Genomic DNA, 23,337 nt, shown 5'->3' on the forward strand with positions numbered 1-23,337 from the left:
GGGGGCGAGCGCAGCGGGCAATGCGCCACTGGCCAGCCCGGGCGGTGGCGGAGCAGGAGCGCCGATCCCAGCCGGGCACACACACACACCGCGCTGCTGCTTCGCTGTGCTGTTCCTGCTGATTCTTCTCTCCTCTACCGCTTCTCTTTTTTTCCCCTTTATATATTTTTTTTCCCCCAAACCTTTGTGGAACAGACGCCCTCTCCTTGCCCCAGTTGGAGCTGCAGTAGAATGAAAAGGGGGGGTGGGAAAGAGGGAGGAGAGGAGGGAAAAAAAAAACCTCTTTTGGTTGAGGTTTTCCTGTTACTATCACTGTAGCGTTTATTTAGCCAATCTCCTAACTATGACGTGAGGAAGGCAGGAATCATGGCTCGCTCATAATATTTAACACACCCACTGAAAGCTGGAGCTGCAGAGCTACTAGTCCAACCAGTCTCCAGAATTCAGTGTAGCTGAAAGAGGTTTTCACTCTGCACCTGCCAAAGATCTCTCCCCCCTTTTCCTTCTCTCCCCCCTTCTTTCTTCCATTCTCTCTCTCTTTAAAAAAAAGATCTGTAAGACCCAGCAGAGATCAAAGACCTCTTCGCTAAAAAGAACCTCTACTGATTTATATTAGTTTCTTTCCTCTAATCCTTCCTTCTCTCCCCTCTTTTTTTTTTTTTTTCTGTGCCATATTTAACCTTTATGTTGCAGTTGTGCCATCAGACAGTTTTGCAGCCAAAAAAAAACAACCCAAGCCAAAGCACAAGCCCGGCTCGGATACAGCAGCCACCCAGACTCGATCTCAGTTGAACTTACTAATCTCTCCCAAGCACTGGACGCGATGGATGAAGAAACTGGAACCGCTCTAAGGAAATGATTTTCCAGCCAATGTTCTTAAAGAGTCTGAGAGAAGAGAGGGAGCAAGAGCGAGCGGGGAGCGCTTCTGCTGCATCACTGCTCAAATCCAAGGGAAAGGAGTCAGCGTTTCCAGCACAGCCAAATATTATGGATGATTTTTTTTCTTCTGTCGCCTTTCCGCACAGGTTTTCTTAATATTTTTCTTTTCCCCCTCCTCCTCCCCATTTTTTCTTAAATTTTATTTAATCAGCGCCTGTGTCTGATGCCGGTTTCCCTCCGAGAGCCAGTTTTCCCTGTTTGTTGTGATCCCTGTAATAAAAAGAGGGAGAAATCGTGAACAGATGGCTTTCTATATTACCATGCCGCTGGCATTGTTTTCCTGTTGATTTTAAAGGCTCGGTCCGGAGCTCTTTTTTTCTTTTTTTTTTTTTTTTTAATTTTTTTTCCCTTTTATTTTTTTTTCCCTCCCCTCCCAAGTTCTTGATGATACTGAGACATGAGGACCTATCGGGTTTAGCCTGTTTATTTCCCGGCGCCTATGGAGGTAACTTTATTGACTTGATCGCTCTCTTCCCGACCCGAGAGGAGCACGCCGGAGCCCCGGGGGGGGCCCGGCAGCCCCGCGCCCGCCCGGGCTCTGTCCGCCGCCTCCCCTCCCTCCCCCTCCCCCGGTAATTCATCAGCCGCCCCGGCCATGAAAATGCTCCTGGTCCGCAAGTTCCGGGTGCTGATCCTGATGGTGTTCCTCGTCGCCTGCACCATGCACATCATGATCGACCTGCTGCCGCGCCTGGAGCGCCGGGGCCCCGAGGGCCGCCCGGGCTGCTCCTGCCCGCCGCCCGCCGCCGCGCCGCCCCGCGCCGCCGCGCCGCGCTGGCCCAGCAAGCACACGCTGCGGATCCTGCAGGACTTCAGCGCCGAGCCGGCCTCCAACCTCTCGTCGCAGTCGCGGGAGGCGGCGGAGCGGGCGGCGGGCGGCGGCGGCGGCGCGGGCGGCGGGGGCGCGGCGGCGGCGGGGAGGGCGCGGCGCTTGATCGGCCCCGGGGCGCCGCGCCCGCCGCCCCCCGCCGGCAACGCCGCCCCGCTGGCCGCGCTCTTCGAGCACCCGCTGTACCGCGCCGCCCTGCCCCCGCTGGCCGACGGCGACCTCCTCTTCAATGTCAACAGCGACATCAGGTTCAACCCGCGGGCGGCCGAGCAGCCCGAGTGGTGAGTGGGACCGGGGGGGGGGACGGGAGGGCGGGATGGGGACGTGGCGTGTCCTCCGGGTCGTTGCCCTTCCGTGGGAATGCGGGATTTAGGGTGTCCTGGCATAAGGGTGGAAGAAGGCAGAGGAGTGAACGGAGCGTTTCGGGGTCATTGAAAAAAAAGAGCAACCGTTCACAGGCTCGCCCGGTCGTGTTCCTTCAGAAAATAAATGCCTTGAAATACAGAATAAACACGGGAGCACGGGAAGGCTAGAGCGCTGAGGCCAAGGGGTCGGTCTGCCCCATCTCCAGCTGCAGCCGAGGAAGATGCTGCCAGAAGAACGGTGTGAGGAAGAGGGTGAGCTCACAGCAAGCCTTCCTCTCCAGCACCTTCCCAGTCTCCCACCCAGAGGTGAAGGGGCTGAGCAGTGAGGCCAGACAGTAATACATTAACTTTTCTCAAAAGCAGGCTCTAGTGCCACAAAGGCATTCATCCTGGCAGGTATTTCCGCTTCCAGGATCTGATCTGTGCAACATTTTTCATCCTCAATTAATTCCCAGTGCCCTGCACCTCCGCTGCTCTCCAGCCTTCAAAGCAGTCAGTTGCCTCTGTGAATCGTATGCCCTGTTGGCTCCTAAGAAATGCTGAGAAATTCAATGACTGAAAAATCAAAAGGGTTGTCTAATACAACAGCACCCTCTTCCAAACACACTGACATTGTAATGTTTAAACAGCTGCATTGTACCGTGCAAAAGCTCTGTCAAGCTGCAGAGCAGCCAGCATGATCTAAACCTTTAGAAAGAGAGGATAAATAATTCTGATTTCCGCCCTATGAGCATGTGAATTGTCCAGGCCCGTTCCATCTAATAATCCTAACTGACTGTGAAGGGAAATAACCTGGAAAGTTTTGGGTTCTCTGAAAGAAAAAGAAAGGGAAAAAAAAAGTCACAAATGCCTGAACATCTGGAGATGACTGTAAACACAGAGAACTCTGGATCAAAATATGGGTTAGTCTGTTCAGTAGGCGAAGAGTGAAATCAACACTGATATCCACAGTGCAGCTGCCTGCTGTACAGATTTTCCTTAGTGGCTGCAGCTAGGGTTCACAGAACTAAAGTGAATTTCAGAAGGCAGTGATCATTTTATTTAATTCTTTGCTGTAGTAGGTTCCTACTGCTCGAGAAGGGGCAAGACCAGCCAGTTCTTCTTTAGCAGCCAGTTCTGAGTGATGCAGTTTCTCTCATTCTCCCTTTTTAAGAAGGAGGAGGAGTGGGTGCATTGGGCACCACAGCTCAGGTTTTGCTGCACTCTCTTCTGCATGGGTTTCCTGCCCCATGTCCCTGTTAAATAAAGGTTCAGGATGATGCTGTTGTTTGAGTCAGACCTGTAAAAGCTGTGTGACCCAAACACAAGGTAAAACTTGTGCTCTGTGTTTCTGCTATAGAAGGGCCTCTGCCATCACTCAGTGATGCCTTTCTGAGTTTTGCTCCTGACTTTCATGGGTGTTAAGTCAGGCAGGATGAGGGGAAGTGGGAATCCATCTCCCCACTGGCCGCAGATGAGAGAAGGCTCCTGGGGCAGGGAGGAACCTGGATCCTCTCTCCCTTCTATGGGCTTTGCCCTTCCAAGTTGTCACATTTTGAAGCCCTGTTTCTTGATGAGTGCTACAAACTGTAACATTATTTCTTTCTCCTCAACTTTGGGTTTTTCTTTTCTTTTCTTTTTTTTTTTTTTTTTTGGTGGTAGGCAAAATGAAGATCATCATGAAGAATTTTTGCCAACTGGAGAGACCTCCATAGACTCCTACCCAAACTGGTTAAAATTCCACATTGGCATTAATCGGTACGAGCTCTATTCCAGACATAATCCTGCAATTGAGGCTCTACTGCAAGACCTTGTCTCCCAAAAGATAACCAGTGTTGGTATGTTTGGATATATGTTATTTTTTTATCATTATTTGCTCTTTGTTCAGGATCTCACTGCTGTTTGAGTATTTATATTTTGCATGGCTTCTCTCCAGCATCCCTGTAACTTTGCTTTTGGACTTCCCTGTTCATTTTCCATGCTGAACATAAAGAGATAATTCCAGCTCTGTATTACCTGAATAATTGCCAAGTCTGCCAGCCAGGCAAACCCCATTGGTGTCAGAGATCCTTTAGTCACCATCAGGCTGAAAGTGCCCTCTTCAGTTATTTAAAATAAATACGCTGACAAAACCAAAAAGGGGATGGCAGAAAGCAGACAGCATCTTGCACGAGCTAGATTTGTATTACTGGCTGATTATTATTTAAAAGGCTGTGCCTGGCAGCCCTGCCTTGCCAAGGGAGGAGAGGCTGCCCTGCAGCCCCGCTGCGGTGGCTGCGGGAGCATCCGGCACCGCGGGCTCTGCGGCTGCAGGAGCTGCAGCTTCCCCAGGCATGGCAGGGAGCTCCGGGCAAGGCAGCCTCCTGCTGAGCAGAGCTCAGATCTGTTTGCTCTGCCTGTGAATCCTCAACAGGGATGTGCCCATGTCAGCCTTTGGCTCTTGTTAAACAAGGTGACACCGTTCGGGGCTTTTCTCCAGGGCTGTTTAATGGCAACGTGTGTCTTCTTGAATTTAGCTGCGTAGCTGTGCAGGGAAAGAAATGTCACAACCTCAGATGAAAGCCCTGGGGTACTAAACAAGTGCACACCCCGTGGTTTCCAGAGGTAGGGAGCTGCAGCACGGGAAGCAGTTTCATCCACCAGACAGAAAATGGAGTTACTTGTGCTGACCACAAAGTTGCAAAGTCCCTTTCAGAGGGATGAAATAGCAGGAGCTCTGTGGAAGTGCTGATGGTGTGTTGGCACCGTGGGATGAGGTCAGCAGGTCTTTAACCCTGCAAGGCAAAAATTCCCCTGGCTTCAGCAGGAAATGGTCTGGGCAAGAATAGCTCAAGCAGCCCTAAGGTTTACAATTTCCATTGTGTGAATCACAGCAGCTGCTGAGCAGGGATAAAGGAGATCCTTGGTCATCAGGAGCGGGCTGATTTAGCTGGTTGGGATGGAGTAGGTGTAAAGTTCAGGATGCCACAGGGGACCTTCAGCCCAGTGAATCTTGCTGTGTGTTGGCTGTGCTCAGTGCACTGCTCTGCCAGAGCAGCACTTTGTGGTACCCAGGGGCCATCCCACATGTTGGATTCAAGAATCCAGTAGCTCAGGAAAGAGGACAAACGTGGGCTTGTTTATTAATCTGTGATGGGTTTTCTGTCCCCAAAAGTCTGGATCAGATTCATTAGGGGGTCATGTTTGCCCATTAAGCCATGTGTTTTCCCTTCCCCTGCTCAGAGGTGACACAGCAGGTAGCAGCAGACTGCCCATGCTCCTCTGGGCTGCACTGGAGGGTGATGAGGGCACTGTATGGACACAGCCTGGTTGGTTTTCTCCAGGACAGCCCCCACCTCTCCTGACCTCACCCCTCAATACCCACCAATTTTTGGAATATTAGTGGCACATGCAAATGGGGATTGAGCCAGCACTTGGTAACACGTGTGTGAGCATTTCTCCTTGGGCACATCCACTGGGGAGGGACAGATGCAGCCTGTGCCCACCCCTGTCCCTGCAGAGAGCAGCAGTGCCCAGGCTGTCCCCAGAGGGGCAGAGGTGATGCCCAGCAGAGCCATCTCTTGAGGGTTGCACAAAGTGCAGTGGCTGTAGCAGTTTGTACCACATGGCTGCTGAGTATTGATCTTTGCTCACCTCCCCAGCAGTCCAGAGCTCAGCTGCACTGTCTGTGCAGGAGGAGAGGTCTGCAGCAAACTCAGCAGTGCTTGAGCCATGGTCTGTCCTTCCTGCAGAGCAGGGGGGTGGCTGAGGTGGGCTAGGGACATAGAAACTGGTGGGAGGGACAAGCAAGCACTTGATCTTCTGGGCTTGGTGTTCACTTGTGCTTCTGGACATGTGGCTCCACCTCTCCCTGCTTCAGCTGGCCTAGCAGCAAAGAATTATTATCCTGAAAAATGGGAGTGAGATCCTGACCCTGGTGACGTCAGTGGAAGTTTCTGCCATTTGCTTCCCTGGGGCCATGATTTCACCTCATGTGTCATACAGATGTATCATGGGGTTTCCTTTAATTCTGGTTTTGATGGAGCTTTCTGATCAATGGGGGGAAAGGGCCATGGGAGCACAGAGGAAGATTTATGGTTGCTATTAGCAAGTCCCTTTGGGATTGTTTCTGTTAATGTTTGAACAAGGCTCTTAAGAGCATGGTAGGGCCTCTTACGCCTCTAACAAAAACACAGAGCCGTGGTTTGCAGCAATGAATCAGGATAATTTCCATAAATTAAACCACGAGGTGTATTTGGTATTGTTGTTGGCCACTATGGGAACTGACAGGGAATGATTCCTACACATAAATCCCAGTCTAAAATCAAGTATATGGAAAGGGACTTTTACCAACATGGAGATGCCAGGATCTGAATTTTGGTGTTAGCATACACTGCCTGACCCTGTGGGGTTTCAGGAGCTATTCAGCTTGCAAAGAAATTAAGAGCATGTTGCTAATACACATTTTAAAATTATTTTTTGCACAATGCAACTTCTGTTATGTTGCAAATTCTTTGGATGTTTAAAAATACATGTTTTAAAGTAATTCCTGCCAGTTTTCAGCTTTACTGCAGAGCAGCAGAGGGATTCAAAAGCATGTAAGCTGATTAATAAAGAGTAATATATTTGACCAAAGGACATTTATAGGGCTGTTACATTCTTTGCATATTCCTGCTTATCTTCTAATTAGCCTTGGGGTTTTTTTTCCTTATGGTCAATTTTTGCTGGTTTAGTTTTTTTTTTTCAAGGCAGCTGGAAAGATGTCAAGTTAGGAGTATAAAAAAAATTAAAACCTTGATAATGCCTGGTCTTCAGGCTCCTTTTAGCAAGCAGGACAATTAAAAATACAGGGTTACATGCATTAGGTGAAATGGGATATGGCTTTATCCAGTTTCTTCCCAGTGTTCAGATTTACTTTGGCTCTAATAGAATTAGATGATTTGCCTGATACCTGCAGTAATTAGACCCAAACTGCAGCAAAGCAGCATCCTTGGCCACACTGTGATTTCTCTGCTCACCCTGCATTATTTATGGGTGAGAGTGGGGAGCAGACTGATCCCCCCCATCTGCCAGGACCACTCACACGACTCTGTCATGTGCAGAGGTATTTTTAAATGAAAACGGTGACAGAAGCAATTCCCAGGAGCAGGGAGCACCAAGGTGACATTTTCTTGATGTTAAAGTTTAAATGGAACAAATCCCTGGATGGGAGGGAGCATCCCATCCAGCTCCCACAGTGACACCTAGAGCTGGCCTGGGAAAGGACAGGGTTACCCGGGCCTGGCCCGGGCATGCTTCTGTGCCCTGCATCTATATATACACATATTTCTATTCATTTTGTTCAGCATAAAGGGATAGCTCTTAATTTGATTTAATTCACTGAAAATTTCCTCTTGCCATAAATAGGAGCCTAGAGAGAATTGTTTTTCCACTGAGCACTGAAGCCTGGCTTTCAGAAGCACATGCACAGGCAATTGCACATTTCCTTTGCCTTTCATAGCTGCTTATTGCATGCATAAATAACCATAGTTAGCTATTTTCTTGCATATTTACAAGATGTCTGTGCATAATTGTGGCAGCACTATCAGCAGTTTAGCACCAGCTCTGGCATGGTGCATTGGAGGGGCACTGTGGGCTTGGTCTTGCTGTCCAGAGGAGATTCCCTGGAGCAGAATAGACTTTGTAATTCCTCTGAGGTGCTGGGACTTATTTTTTGATTCTTTAGTTCTGTGGTTGTAAAGAGAACTGACTACCTGGCTGAGGTAATTTGTGAATCTGTGATGCCTTCAGTTTGTGCAGGCAGTAATTAGAAAGCCAGTGTGTGAGATTACTCACACTGGGAATAAAAGCTGCAATTACCTGAGGTGGACTCTGCTTCAAGGCAGGGAAAGAAAAGAGAAAAGGGAATGACAAGAATCTAAATATTGAACTTAAATTCTGGCTCTAAAGAAAATTGTGAAGATCTCATCCAAAGGAAAGGAAGAAGAGCTTTTGAGAACTTGTGAAAAACAATGAAATGTAGCATCTTTGATTTGCTGCATAAGGAAACAATGAATCTGCCAAGAGTCAACAGATTGATTTAATGGACAATTCCAGATGAAAGGAGGGGACTTAAAATGTACAGCAAAGCCTTAGAATAATATCACAGACTCTTCCCCTGCAGAAATCTTCCACTTTCTTGACTAAAGGTCCTTTAAGAACAAATTAGCAGAATTGGTCCAGCAAGGACAAACTAAGAGATGATGAGGGCTTGAATTTATTTTTAAATATGTTCTTTACAGCTTGTCCAGGGCCATGTCTCCAGCCTGGGGCAGAGCATTACTTGTTAAAGCCAATCAACATGTTTATGTTAGATTTAAGCTTGATCTATAAATAGGAATCCAAAATGGATCTGAGCATCCTCTGTTTCAGATGTTAACTGCATCCCAGGCTGTGACTGTATCTCACTTCTCAGGCATTAGCTCTGCATAATTAAATACATTTTAAAATGTTTGTTGGATGCTGATCAAAAGAATCAGGAAAAGTTCAGAGATCCTGTTGGGACTGTCTCTCTAGCAGAAAACCACGTGGTTTAGACAGGCTGGTAGCATCAGGGCAGTCATGGAGCAAAGCAGAGGAGCTGGAAAGCCAGAGCAGCTGGAATTCCAAATCCCTTTGGGACAAATCCCTCTGGGCAGCATTGTCAGTGCCAGGCAGTAGCCAGGAACCCTGCAGCAAACAGCTTGAAAAGATGCCTGGGAGATGATAGCTGGGACACCTTTTGTATTGGATGGGGTCTGTGGCTGAGGGAGGGAATCCAGGCCTTGTGTTGGTGAGGTGACAAAGTGGGGAAGCCACACATGGCAGGTGGCCATGGCAGCAGGCTCAGGGATGTAAATGGAGTGGGGATTTTTGCAGGCTTGATCCTAAATCTGTCAGGGAAAACAGAAGGAATCCCACCAATTTCACTAATCTTTGCACAAGACTCTAATCCCAAACATTCAAGCAAAAAGATATCTCAGGGAATTTTTTGCAAAGCCTCCTGAAGTTAGGAAGATTTCTGATCACACCCTGGAGCCCTTACAGTGGGTTAACAGGAAAGGTTAATGCTGCTTTCCATTTCCTTCTACTTTGGAGGGAAAAGAGAGGCTCTGAATTGCCTGAAGATGAAAAGTAATGATGGCATTGGGATTTGTTTTTAGCAGTGTGCCAGTACATCCAGGAGCTGTGTGAGACTTGATTTGAAGTACCTGCTGTGAGCTAGCAGGTTTATAAAGCCTGCACAGAGCTGTTTGTGACCTGTGGTGTTACAGTATATTAAAATACTTCAAAAAAATAAAAGGTGAATTCAGAGTGTGACTAGTGGTTCCTTTGGAGTCAGCACAGCCTTGTGTTGCAAGGCTTTTGTAAAGATCCCTGGACCTGCTGCTCCCAGATGTGACAGATTGCAGTGGGGCAGCATCCTGCACTCCTTGCAGAATGGGCTGTGCTGCTCCTGGGTGTTGTACATCCTTCAGGAATGGCCACAGGGCAGCAGATGAAGGCACAAGGATGTCTCCAGATGAGCAAATGATGTTTGTTTGGGACAAACCCCTGGAAGATGACAGGCCACAATGTCCAGAGGGACGTGTTTAACTGAGGCTGGGCAGGAGAGGGAGGAGCACAGCTCAGAAAAGGAGAGGGGAGCCAGGGGGCAGATGTGATGCTGAGTTAGGACAGGGGAAGTGATCTGACCTAGAGTGGATCATCTCCAGTGACACCTGCTCTTCTCTGGCATTGCCACCCCCCAAAATTTGGGCACCCTGGGCTGCTCCAAGGCTGGAGTTTGCAGGTACAGCAAGGTCTGTCGAGCAAGGGTCAAGCAAGGGTCTTGCTGAGCTCAAAGAAATGGTCCAGGCTTAGGTGCTCCCCTCTCTGCAGGGATTATAATGTCAAAATCCAGCCTGGAAGTGGAGGGTGGCCTTGCCTCACCCCCAGCCTGGCCAGCACAGCTGTGGCACTGGGAGAGCTGCAGTGAGCCTGGGCAATGGGGGAAGCCAAGGTGCAGCTCTGCCACTGGGGCATCTTCCATGCTCCATGTGGGTTCCACCCTGCCCTGCCCTGCCCTGCCCTGCCCTGCAGCACACTGGGACACAACTCCCACCAGTGTCCCCCTCTGCTTTCAGAGTTCCAAAGCTTGCTCCCAGCAGCAATGGAGGAGCCAGCAAAACTTGTGTTGGGGTGAGGCTGCTGGTGCAACCAATTAAGGCAATACAATAAGATGGATCTAAAAAGATGAGGGAGATGCTTTTGTCTTACTTCAGCTCAGTTCCTTCTGACACCAAACCAGGCTTTTGTGTCTCATGGAAGAATTATTCTGAATTGTTAATCTCCTTCATGCATTTCCCTGCCTGGTGATGACATCCTCACTGTTGAGTTTGGCTGCTAACAAAATCATTATCTGTTGAGGGGCTTTAATTAGTTGAGAAACCAGTGCTTCTAGTATCTGGAGCTCTGTGCCTAGAGAAGGATGTGCTGGAACTGCCTCTTTTTCCTTCTTTGCACTGCTGTGGTGGCAGGGGGGTTAGATTAGTGGATCTTTGAGGTCCATTCCAACCCAGACCATTCTGTGATTCCATGTTTGTTTGAAATGCCAGGCCTGTGGTGGTGGCTGGGCAGGGAGGGTGGTGGGGACTGCCCTGTGTGTGTCCCTGTGGGCATGGGGCAAGGGCAGCTCCAGCTGCCCACCCTAACCAGGGCTGCTTCCAGAGTGCACAGTTGGCCCCAGGGCACCACAGGCAGGGTTTGGGCTGGAAAGTTTCTGCTTCTCATTGTCCTCAGGCTCTGAGCTGGGTGTGAAAAAGCCTTGTGCTCCTCCTGCCCTCAGCTCAACTGACCTGTTCTGCAGAGGGGAGGGAGTTTAATCCAGGAAATCCCTCTGCTTCTGCTTTACCTGGTCAGTGCAAATTGCTTAATGCCCTTTAATTTCTAATTATTTATTTGTTCCTTTGGGATAAAGTGGAAAGGCAAGAGAAGGCTGGGATCAGCAAAACAGCAGGACAGCAGGGATTTTATTCTAGGAGAAGTGTAATTACACTGACCAGATTTGCATAGCATTTTGTTGCAAAAATATAGGTTACAAGTGCTGAAAGAGAGCTGATGACCTATCAGTGATAAGGCACCAAGATGAGTAATTAAAAAGATGTGCAGCTAATGGCATTGGTTAGAGAAACAACATGTACAGCTGCACAGGTGGAACAGGGGCAACTCTCAGCCAGAATTCACAGAGCAAGATAACTTGACATTTATGTAGTTCTCCAGTTGACATGGCTTTTGTCAGAACTGCAAAGAAAGGGATCGATTATCTGATGATTTCTAGAAAGCATCTTTAAAAGACTGACTCATCCACACAGCCCTGCTGGCCTTCCCAGCACAGAGGGGCATTTAGGAGTCAGGCTATAGGTCATTTCACTTATTAGCAAGCTTGTGATTGAGGCAGCAGAAAAGCAGCTGTTTTCTGAATGTATGTTTATCTTTTTAAGAAGCCTTATGATCAAGTAAAATGCATTTTTATGAATTCTTATATATATTATTTAAAAAATCCTAATTTTAAAAACTCTATAATTCAGCTGTTCCTGTGACATTGTCCAAGTTTTTCAGAATGGTTTGAATAAGTATCAAATTCCCATTAACTCCCAGCTTGGAGATGGGCAAAGTCACTGTCCTTGTCACCTTCACTGTCCTCTTGTGCCCTCCCAGCCAGGCCAGGCTGCTCTGCACAGCTCTGCTCTCATGTATGACCCACCTTGGGATCCCTGGAAGGTGATGGCTGGGCTTGGCTACATTTCCATTGTGCACAGAGGAGGTGAATTTACATATCTCTGCTGCTCAGGAACAGTTATTAAAATCACAGCAGAGATCAGAGATTGCTACAGTATCTGCTCATCCTTTTAATTAAGGAGCTGTCTGCTGTGCTCTGGGCTGTACATCCCAGCTGCAGCTGTCTCTGAGAGCACCCATCTCCTTTCCCAGTGTGAGTCCCTTGTTAAAAGGGGCTCCAAAAGCAAGAGATGGAGAAAACAAGACTCCAATGGTCTGCCTGTATGGGTGCTGTTCATCTGGGGTGCTTATGGAGCCCATGGTGGCCAGAAAAAGGCAAAAATTGTCAGGAAATGCAATCCATGTTTAGTGCTGGTCAGCACTCAGAGCCCTTCCCTGTACTCTGCTGAATAATCTCTTGCCCAGTTGGGATCACCCTGATTTTCTCACCCTGCAGAGAAAACCAGATATGATTTGGTTTCAAGGAAACTGAGTGTCAGTAGATCCACATGGGTCATTTTAAAGCTGTTTTGTGTTTTTCCCCCACAGCAATGAAATCAGGAGGCACCCAGCTGAAGCTGATCATGACATTCCAGAACTATGGACAAGCATTGTTTAAACCAATGAAGTAAGTTTAAAAAGTCTGTGATTTAAAGTGGAATTGTGGTGGAGTAGCCATTTCCTCAGCTGTTAAATTTTGCTGTAGGATCTCCCAAGGTTAATTGTCTGGTTCCTGTGCCTGGAGCTTCAGGGTCTGTTGATCCCTGTCCAGTTAGGCTGGTCTTGGGAAGAGATGCTGAGGAGGCTTCAGAGACACTACAGTCTTCTCAGGAATGTTATTCACTCTGATCTCTGTGAAATCTCCTGTCATAAATACAGGATGTTTTCAGCATTTCTATCTTATGGGAACTTATTCCACAGGTTTATCTAGTGTCAGTGCTCCTCTGGAGCATGGCCAGACAAGAGAGATGATTCAGAACAGCTTTGGGAAGAGCTAAAGAGTATTTGTCTGATAAATTAGAATTTAATCAGTTGATTTATTGTTGTTTGCATTAAAGAGTTGTATTAGTCATTTCATTGGGTCTATGCTGGGTCTGTGAAAATGAGTCTATCCAAGAGTGGTACTGCAAGGTAGTGACTCTGGAAAGAAAGGGAAGGATTAGGATTATGCAGCCTTGATTTGTGCCTGCCTGGATCCCATTGAGATGAGAGAAGTTATTCAGATACAAAGCAGACTCCTGAATCCTGACCTGTATGTTTGTGTTGTAAGAAGGAAAATGACTCTGTGCTCGTTGGAGAGGGTTTAGCAAAGACACCCAGGGCTGCAAAGTGTTTAATGAAGCTATTCAGGATCTGTGTCAAGGGTACCACTGGAATCATACATTCATTTCCTTTTTTTGTTCCCACTGTAGGGAAGTTCAGTTAATTTCCTCTAAGATGATCCATAGAAGACTAAAGTAGCTGAGAGTGGGAGGTTGGGAATATGTGTTGGCACTGTGTTAGAGCTGTAGTGGGGAGCACAGCTCAGGGGGGAACTGCTGGTTAAAGACTGAGAAATTCCCTGTTCCACAACAGATTTTGCTGTAGATTGACTTCAGACAAGTACAGATTTTACTCGATTTTATTTGACTGCCAGAAAGGTCAAACAATTGGTCTGACCTTCCTTCAACCCAAGTTTGAGCAGAAACCTTCCCTGTGTGCTTCTATCCTGGGAATCACAAGAAAATCCTATGAACTTCCAGAGAGCACAAGGCATTTCTGCAAAGGCCAAATGCCTCTGTGTCATTTCCCACACTGCACACAAACCTCTCCACGTTTCTAGGGGCTTGCTGGCTGCCTGGCAGAGGCTAGAGGAAGCACAGATGATACTGGCAGGAAGGTGGTACCAGAGAGCATCTGCTCCAGCACCTGCCCTTCCTCTCCCTGAGGGTTTAGATCACCAGGGCATGAGCCCATCCCCTTTATCTGCAGGTTTGATGCATATAGGCACAATTCCTAATCGTGTCTTGTCCCACATGCAAAATCCAGAGCCAGGGGGTTCAGGCTGCCTTTGAGTATTTGGCAGAGTGGTGGTTGCCCTGTTGGCTTTTCACATGGTGTGTGACATGCTCCTTCTGCACCTCCTCAATGCAGACAGTCCCAGCCTTTATCATTGCTATGACATTGTGATTCTGGGAGTGCTAATGAGGTCAAATCAAAATACTGCACGATGCACAGCCTCAGCAAGATGATGGATGACAACAGAGGTGTAGCCACCTTCCCGTGTAGAAGCAATTACTACCACCCACTAGAACAATAACAGAAAAGGATGATGTCTTAATCATTCCTTTGGCTTGATTTGAGGGGCAGCAACACCCCCTTTTCTCACTGCTCTTTGCACTGCATAAACCCTGCAGGAGGCACTCAGCAGCTGCTTTTCCAGGCAGCACACCTCCCAGGAGCAGCAGTGCTGCAGTTGTGCTGAGTGTGGCTGAACACATTAGGGATTTGGAATAAGGGTGTTTGCAAGCATTTGTCTTCACTCTGATAACAGGGAACAGGGAGCCAGATGCTCAGCTAGCATAAATCTTCCTTGCTCCTTTGGCATCTGGTCCCACTGGCCCCTTTCTCCACCTTATGGACTGTGGTTGATGGAGTTCTTGGAGAGGTTTACAGCATCATTTCTTTATACAGAAATAAGCAACCTAGAATGAAATTAAAAAAAAAAAAAAAACAAAAAAAAACCCCCAGGCTTTAAATCGATGAGACTTATATTTGTAGGATCTTCCTAAGGCCCTTGACAGCTTCCATGATGTTTCTTGTGCTTCCCCTTTTCTATAGGGTACCCTTTTCATCCAGGCCTCACAGAGCTAGATGTTCCTTCCCAGGACAGCAGGCTGTAGGTAGCTCAGAGACATTTCTGCTCATCAGGGCTGGCAGACAATTTTTTTCTAAGTAGTTGAGAGCCATAAAATGTCATCCTGGTGGCTACTTCTGAGATGAGCTCATTGAAGGAAGCCATTGGAGGGTACTCAGGTTGTCTCCACCCAGTGCATCCTATGTTTCATTTGTTTCTGTGTTATCAGCTCCATGGCTTTTCAAAGCAGCAGAAATTACAGTTTTTTTCCTCATGACTTGATAAGCCTCTTCAGACAAGCAACCTCCTTCCTGAACCCCAGGTAACACAACTATTACATAGGGCTGAGTGTAGGATTTCAAGCCTGATCCCAAGGAATATTGATAATCCAGAGCTTCCCATCCTGTCTGAGATCTCAAATACTGAAAGCTGATGCTGTGAGGTACGTGGAGGGTACTCTGTAGACATGAGGCCAGTCCCAGGCTCTGCTTGGATTTGATTTGCTGGAATTGACTGGAAAGCTGTTTTTGCCACACAAGGCTGTACTCAGTGTCTTCCAACCTGAATTAATCCCTGTTGGAGTGGGATTGCAGCAGATAGCAGAGACCATGCCAGCCCTTCCCTGACACAGCTGGGCATCTGCTCGTGGGAGGGGAGCTCTCCAGGCCTTTGGCAGTGCCTTCCACAGGGCAGCCACAGCAAAATGTGCTCCCTGGAAAACTGCTGAACACGCTGCAGAACCCCTCTGACTGGCTCTGCCCTTTCCCAGCCTCCCAATTCCAGACTGAGTTTATCCAGGGAGAAAGCCAGCTCCAGAAAAGCCCTGGCAGATTTTGGAAATGGGGAAATGAGAATCAGCCTTTGGCATCTTTTGTGCTCTGTGTTTGACATTAACTGACAGCTCTTCATCTGGTCATTGATTCAGGCTAGTGGAGCAAATGAGGGAAGTGTAGCAGTCAGGGAAATGTGATAGCAGTAAATAAAGCCTGATCAGCTGCAATTATTTTATTTATCCATGGCTCTGCATCTTCATTTCTGAAATAATTGCCCATAAAGTATTGCAGAAGAAGCCAAATCTATTTATAACTCCTGTGGCCCAGTAATAATAATAATTCCAAATGCATGATAGAAAAAGCACGTATTTGCTAAAACTCCAGGGAAGATTTAATGTATTTGCAATGTATCTTACAGTTAATGTGTACTTTTATTTAGCTCATAACAGTTCAATCATACAAATTATTACCATATGGGACAGGAAAAAAATAGCAACCTCCCCTCCTCCCCTGATTAATGTAGCTGACTGTACTAGTACTGTACATACAACATAATAAAATTTATTTCCATGACTGCTGATATCTGCAGTTGCAGCTTTCTGTATGACTTATCAGGTAGGGATGGGTAGAGCCATAAATATCTAAAGAGTTTTGGCTCACTTGTCCAAAAGGAGCATTTGTAGCTTTGTAGTTTTATTTGGTTTCCCTTTGTTTCTGCTGGCTCGTGGAGTTAAATAGCTGGCTCAGCCACAAAACCAACACACTATTTTTTTCCTCCCAAGGCTTTATTCTTGAAGAGGGAAATTCTGCTCCATAGAGCCAGCATTAGGATTCCTATTGCACACACTGGTGCCAGGATTTTGAGAGAGGTTTTTACAGCTCCTTATGGAAAAGCCAAATAGGACCAGATAGAAAATTATACCTTGTTATTGGAGTTGTGAGGAAAGTGTCCTGTGGTCTGTGTTTAGGAATGACATCTCTCATTCCCATTTTTATATTGCATTGTACAAATGTGTGCAAGGGGCATTCATTATAAAATCTTTGAGGCTTATTTGTTCCATTCAAAGAAATACTACTGTATCTAGTGAACTCAGTTTTGACTGAACACATAACAGCCAGTTCTGCTCCAACTTTAGATTTTACTTGATATTTTTAACATCTTTTTTCTTTTCTTCTGATTTTACAAGTCACAGTACAGGATTAGAAAGAGCCACATGACTCTTTCTTGCAGTAGATGAAGTTTGCAGTTCAAATCTTTAATAAAGTAGAGCCAATTAGTCTCAGGGGAATAGCAGGCCAGAAGAGGATTTTGGGGTGGTGAAATCCAGTCCCCTTGAATCATGAGCATTCATTAACTGATCAAACACTGCTGACTGGTTTATTTGGAACTTTGGCTCTCACTGTCCCTCCTGAAACTTGCTGCTGTGGAAATAATGCTGCCCATGGGAGCATCTCCATCTTCCTGCAGCCTTCAGAGCCCTGACCCATCCCAGTGCCAGCCACAAAACTGGCTGGTAGCCACAGACTGGGGCAAACTGCTTCTCTGCTGAAACAAGCACACCCCCCTTTCAGTTCTGCAATGTTCCTGCAGCTGCCTCATGGCTCAAAGGCACAGCTGGGCTGAGATCAAGCAGCCAAGGCCATGGAAAAGATAATACTGTCCCTCAGGGATGTGGATGTGACACCTGGGGATGGGGTTTAGTGGTCAACCTTGTGCTGGGGGTTGAGTGGGAGCTGGGCTTGGCAGTGCTGTGTTAGTGCTGGAACTCAATGATCCTAGGGGTCTTTCCCAGTTTAAATGAGGATATGATTCTGTGATTTTTGTTTCAATGGGCAAAGCACAGCTTCTCACTGGCTTTTAGATGTCAGAGTGACAAAGGATTAGCAACATTCTTCAAGTTTCTCTTTGATTTGCTTTTAGGACTGTTCAACAAATAATGCATCCTTTGATAGGGATATTAAATAGTCCAAACAATCCCTGTAATACAAACAACTGTTAATCACTTTCATTTCCCACAGTTCTATTCCCTTTCTGAAGTTGTGGCTGTTGTACCTGGGAAGTGCAGCCTCCAGGCTTGATTATCATATCAATTAGGGTGGTGTAATCCTTCTGCACTGGTGGCACTGCTTCCAAGCCAGAGGAGTTGAAATGAACTCCAGGATGGAGGCTGCTGAAAGATTGCTTTCCTTATTACATTGCATCTCATGCTGTTTTGAGGAAATACGTTTTGCCAACCTGTTACATGTGAGCTGGCAGGCAGCCAGTATAAACATACTGTTATAAGTCAACATAGCAATTAAATCAAATTGCAGTGTTTTCTCTGAGCAGCTAGAGAAGTGAGATGTGCAGCCAGTAGCTGCTCTGCTAGGAGCCTTCCAGGACTGGCACTTTGGCACTCTGGAATGTGCTGTGTGAAACCCAGCTGATGGTCACTGCTCAAAGTACAGCCCAGCCACTGGGGCTTGTCCCTGGGCTAAGCAGTGTCACTGTGCCAGTCACTGCTCCTGTGCAAGGTGGGTTACTGGGGAGATGAGGTTCAATGAACTGCTTGGAAAGGTTGAAACTGGCAATCCCAGCATTCAGTTCATGTAGGAGTGTTTTAAAATTGCCAGGAATGCTCTCATTATATCACGAAGAGGAAGTGCTTTCATTGCTGCTGCAAGGAATAATCAGCAATCAGATATTCTATGGACCTCATCCATGAGATTTGGGGCTTTTTAAGGGCATTCAAATCCTTGTCAGCCAAATCCCTGCTGAAATGTTTACCTGAATGAGACTGATAGGCACATTTGATTGTACTTATATCAGGAATAAATCTGGAGTTAACTGGATGAATTCTATCCTTTGATATTTAAAGTGCATGAGATCTGAATGTGGTCCTAAATAAGAACAGAGAAGGATGCTGTGTAGTATTTTAGCTCTTTAACTTTTGTTATATTATGCATGAACTGTTTTTCTCTTTTATAACTAATCCTGTTCATCAGATCAGACTTCTTGAGTATTTCAGTGCCAATTGTGTTTCAGGACTCAGCAGTGCCTCTGGTCCAAATCTCATTTATGCAGATTGGAAAATTTGTGGTGACTTCAAGGGGAGCTGGATCAGGATTGAGGCTGACTGATGGCCCTGGACAGCAGTGAAATCCAATCTCTGTCCACCAGTGTGCTCTGCATTTCCCCTTGCCTCAGCTCAGCAATTGCTGGTTGGAATATTGATCAATCCCATCCAGCTCAGGAGCAATTTGTTCTCAAATTCTGCAAACATGTTCATGGAATGACCCCAGAGTCAATGTCTGCAAGCCCAGGTACTCAAAGGTTGTCTGTTCAGATTAGGGTCTGCAGGGCCCTGTGACAGCAGATTTCACCGTGCCAGCAGCCAGGAAGGGAAGATAAACCTCCTTCCCTCTCTGGGCAGCAGCTCTGGTGTGCTGGCCCTGGATTATCCCCTCCTGGAGCAGGGCAGGATCTGCTCTAAGCCAGGACTGGGCAATGTGGGTCCCAGCACTAGGAGGGACCAGACCTTCTCCCAAAAAAACAGGGCTGTTTGCTGGATATCACCATCTCCATGGGGCTCAGCTCCATCCCACTTCCCAGCACTGGGAACCTGCCATCCACCACTCCTGGTGAATTATCCCCAAAATCCTTCTCTCCTGACTTCCCCAAGGCAACTTTAGCTCCTGGCAGAGAAGACTTTGCTCTGCAGCTCACAGAAATGCCAACACCACCATCTCTGTCTGGGGCTTTTTGCACAGCCTTCCATTTTTCCTCAGCTCATTTGCAGGGCTGGTCTTTCCAGATGATAACAGGATGCTCACTGTCTATTTCTGTGCTTGTTTTACACTGACACAAATGGGCACAGGTGCTGCCTGTACCTGCCCCTTAACATTGTTTGAAGGGAGACCTGAGTCTGCAGTCACATTTCACAGCACAGAATTGTGTCTGCTTGATTAGCTGCCTTCTAGGTACTCATAGAATCTTGCTAATTAGTCTTTGGGAACAAAGACATGCTGGTGTTTATTTTTTCTTTAAAAGCCAGTTATTGCAGCAGCTAACTTTTCTTTTTTTTTTTTTTTTTTTTTTTTTTTTTTACATTACCACAGTATATTAGGAAAGAAGCATCTTCAGTGTCTGATTTTAATCAAGCCACTTCTTCACTTTAATTTTCTGCATACCAAGAAGTGCAGTCCTGTGGCTTTGTCTTTTAATCAGAGAGGCACTTTAGCTCCTCAGTTCTTTATTTCATACAGTTTACCATGTATCAATGGTGCAGAAAAGCAAAGAGCTGGCATGCAATGCACAGTCTGTAATTTACTGCTGAGTAGCAGGGCTTGGCACACAGGGGACTGGTGGAGCACTGAGGTAAGATGTCCTAGTAAATCAAAGCAAAAAAAAAAAATGTGTCCACAATGTTTTCATGTGGGATATGCAGATACTGCTACCCTGAAACATTCAATGGGAATTTGTCTCTGTTTCTCTACAATTTATAATCCTTAAACTAGTCTCCAGAGGCTGAAATTCAGGGAGGGGAAAATGATTTGTGCAAGCCTTGTGGTGTAAACCACAGGCTGAGGCTGTTTTCTCTCTGGAGCAGCACACACAGCTTTGTCCTGAGGATGACTTGCACCATCCTCATCTTGCCCTTTGGGAGGAGTTATTTTTGGATGTTTTATGGAGCTAAATTGCTCTTTCTCTGCCCCTGGTCTTTATCTCACACAGAGATAGCTCTGGGGATCACCACTGCTTTGGAGGAGGCAGTTGGGGATTTGGCCACTTGCTCCAAGATTTGTTTGAAGTTTGTCATCCCATTTAAGCCCTCAAGATTTCTGCAGGTTTTTGAGTTAGGGCTGCTGGCCATCCAAAGGGGCAGGAGATAAGCAGCACTGAAATGGATCTGATGAAACAGCAAGTGTAGGACTGAGGACCCATGCCCAGCTCCTCCAGAGGTCACCAGTCCAGGCAGCACAGTTCTGTGGTCAGTGACAAGGCAAAAATGGTGTGGCATTTAGGACAGACCCACAGCCTGTCCTGCAGGTCAGCACAGGAAGGTTTTGGCAAAGCTTAGGAGAGGGGGCACAGCACAAATCCAAATGAGGCCCTTGGCATGGTGCTGTGGGTGACTCAGTGCTGTAAAACAACAAAAAAAGTGTGTTCCAAATAGCCATAATAGCTGTTAATAACACAGATTTAGGGCACGCTGAAAGTTCCTGAGTTGCTTTTTTTTTCTTTTCAGTGTCTAGTTCAATAGCCTTAGTACTTTTCTTCTTAATTTGTAATTTTTCACCCTGCTGTAGTGTTCTGCATATGGGTAAATAAAAGTGAGAAAGCCTGAAAGACTCATTTGCATGTGAAGAAGGAGCAGAAACACAGAGTAAGGAGCATCTGCAAACGTGTGGGAGCTGGAGAGTAGCAGGGGGACAGCAAAACTGTTGTAAATAGAAGCAGCTTAAAGTGCAGGATTATGTGCTATGGATAATAAAACACCCCAAGCCAGCACATGAGCCAGATACTGTTCTCAGCAGCAGCATCCAACTGATCCTGTTAGCACTTCAAGGCCCTTTTGTAAACCTTGCTAACTGGTAGCCCAAATTCTTCCTGCCAGGGTGTTCACCTGGCCAGAGGACATGTATGGCTGGCCATGGAGACCTGTGATAGCAGAAATATTGCACACACACCTCAGCCATACACAGGCTGTATGTGGATTTTTAACTGCACTGATTAGCTGGCACCAGCAGCAAAAGAAATGGAGATGTTAAATAAATTTGTTGGTTTAGTGGGAAATCTAGCAATAATTGGTATAATTTTCTTTGGTTTCCAGTATGACTGACTTGTATTTAGTTTGAGTCTATCTCATGATACACAAAAAGGGAATTTTGACCCAGTATATTTGTGTTTTCCTGTGTCTGTGCCTGCTTGAATCACCACTCTAGGATAACCCAGCCAAAATTTTCAAAAAAACTTCTTTTGCATCTGATTCTTTAGGGAGTTTATTAGGCAGAAAATCTGATTCCCAGCCCATAAAACCCAGAAATTTTTCATCCTTTCCCGTTGCAAACCCAGGTTTTGTGTCAGAGCCCTGAGTGAGCCCCAGCCAAGAGGAGGGAGAGCAGTGCTATAGTTCTGAGCCAGCTCTGCCTTGTGGGCTGGCAATGGCAGACAATTGACAGCAAAATCCTGGTTTTTCCATAGGATTGAAATGTGGGGCTAGGGGCTGTTGGCAGTAGAAGGATGGGGTGCAGCATGAAGCAGCCTTGGAAAGGTGGGGACAGCAGCCGTCCCTTCAGCTCGACCCAGTGCCACCCCAAGGGCAGAGTCTGCTTTTCCCATTGACTAATTTTCCTATTCCCAGACCCAGCTCCAGGCTGGCTTTCAGGTACAGGGGCTGGGTAACTGGGATTTTAGCCCAAACCTTGCCCTTTTATGCTCTGCCTGACCTACTTGTCACAGCCCGTGGGGAGCCACGGGGGTTTCTGCTCCGCTCGTGCTTCTCTTCCAAGAGCCAGGCTTTTGTGCCCAGGGCTATCATGGTGCCTTGAAGTTCTCTTGGCATACTCTGGGTGTTTTGGTACAGAGGCTGGTTTTTCTGTGCTTCAGTAGCACTCAGGGCACTGATGCTTTGCCTGGAGCATGGCAAAGCTCTCACTCTGCAGCGTGGAGGGGCAGTGCCAGTCAGGAGAGAGCCCACAGCCCCGGGCTCTGTGAGCACAGACAGGCCCTGCTCTGTTAGCAGGCACTGAGAGATGGATTCTGCAGCAGATCCAGGCCACCTATTCAAGTCCAGGTTCTTTTGGCACCCGTGAAATTGTCTGACAACTTGTGAGCGGGCAGCGTGCCATGTGAGCAGATGGGCTGGCTGTCCTGGCAGCCAAGAGCCTGGGATGCTCAGCTGGCAGAGGGGAATGGGAGCTCAGCTCCTCGCTGCTCCTGTCCAAATGCCTGTCCCTCCTGAAGTTTCCCTGGGAAGAGCAGGCCCAGGGGGTGTCTGGCATGGGCACGGGGTGTTTCACAGCAGAGGTGATACCCCCACATTCTGCCCTGGGCTCCTGCTAGTCCATCAGTTTCTGAGATGCTTTCAGCCTGAGCTTCCCTCTGGGGACAGCTGGCACCTGCCACCATCCCGTGTCCTCCAGAGACTCACCTTGAAGGCAACAGCATAGCAATTATTTTTTTAACTACCTCTGCTTGGTGGTTTCCTGTGAGAAGTGAATCCTGAGATAAAGGGATTAAAACATCCTCTCCGAGGCTTCAGAAATTGTCACAAGGACTTTCTCCAGGGAAGGCCTTAATGCTCATCACCCTGAGGGGCAGCTCTCCTCACACAGGCATGCACTGCATGATGATTGACACATCATTAATTAACTGCTATTAATTAACCCCATAATCAGAAGGGATGGGGAAGGAATTCCTCACAGGGCTGGATCCTGTCATTTCTTTGAACACTGGAGTCCCCTGTTCTGCATTCCCACACCCATCTGGCTTTGGGACTGAAGAAGCTCATAAAGAGGGCAGGACTAATGAACAGCCTTTTACAGGCCCCCATCAACTGCCTTCATTTCCTGGCAGCCACAGTTCAAACAAGTTTTGCAGGAGAGCAACGATTTGTATCTATTGCTCAGAGTGTGGAGGAGGAGGAAAATGGAAAACAAAACAAATTGGAGAATTGGTTGTTGCCTTTCTGACTCGCCTTGTTCCCTGCTGTGTAGGGTGTGATGCTGTGAAGGATGAAGGATCTGTCCCTGATATAACACAGGTTCCACATGTCCCATCCCTCCTGTTGGAATGGTTGTGCTACCTAAGCCCAAAATTAGGACAGGAAACCAGTCCAGCCTCTCCCTGTTTACTCCATCACAATTCCCTCCCTCCCC

General features: G+C 47.1%; 1 protein-coding gene across 2 annotated transcripts in view; it reads left to right on the top strand.

Annotated features, from left to right (window-relative positions):
- FAM20C (FAM20C golgi associated secretory pathway kinase) overlaps positions 1-23,337 on the top strand; it is a 58,681-nt gene that overhangs the window by 207 nt on the left and 35,137 nt on the right. Inside the window, exons 1-4 of one of the 2 annotated variants that reach the window (XM_059861283.1) lie at positions 53-1,025; positions 1,318-2,049; positions 3,775-3,950; positions 12,418-12,496. In XM_059861283.1, the coding sequence (XP_059717266.1) occupies positions 1,535-2,049; positions 3,775-3,950; positions 12,418-12,496 (770 nt within the window). In that variant the 5' untranslated portion in view covers positions 53-1,025; positions 1,318-1,534. Of the gene's footprint in view, positions 1-52; positions 2,050-3,774; positions 3,951-12,417; positions 12,497-23,337 lie in introns of those variants that run through there. The other variant, XM_059861284.1, reaches the window with a different exon arrangement.

This window comes from Haemorhous mexicanus, chromosome 17 (assembly GCF_027477595.1).
Source record: "Haemorhous mexicanus isolate bHaeMex1 chromosome 17, bHaeMex1.pri, whole genome shotgun sequence".
Lineage (NCBI taxonomy): Eukaryota > Metazoa > Chordata > Aves > Passeriformes > Fringillidae > Haemorhous > Haemorhous mexicanus.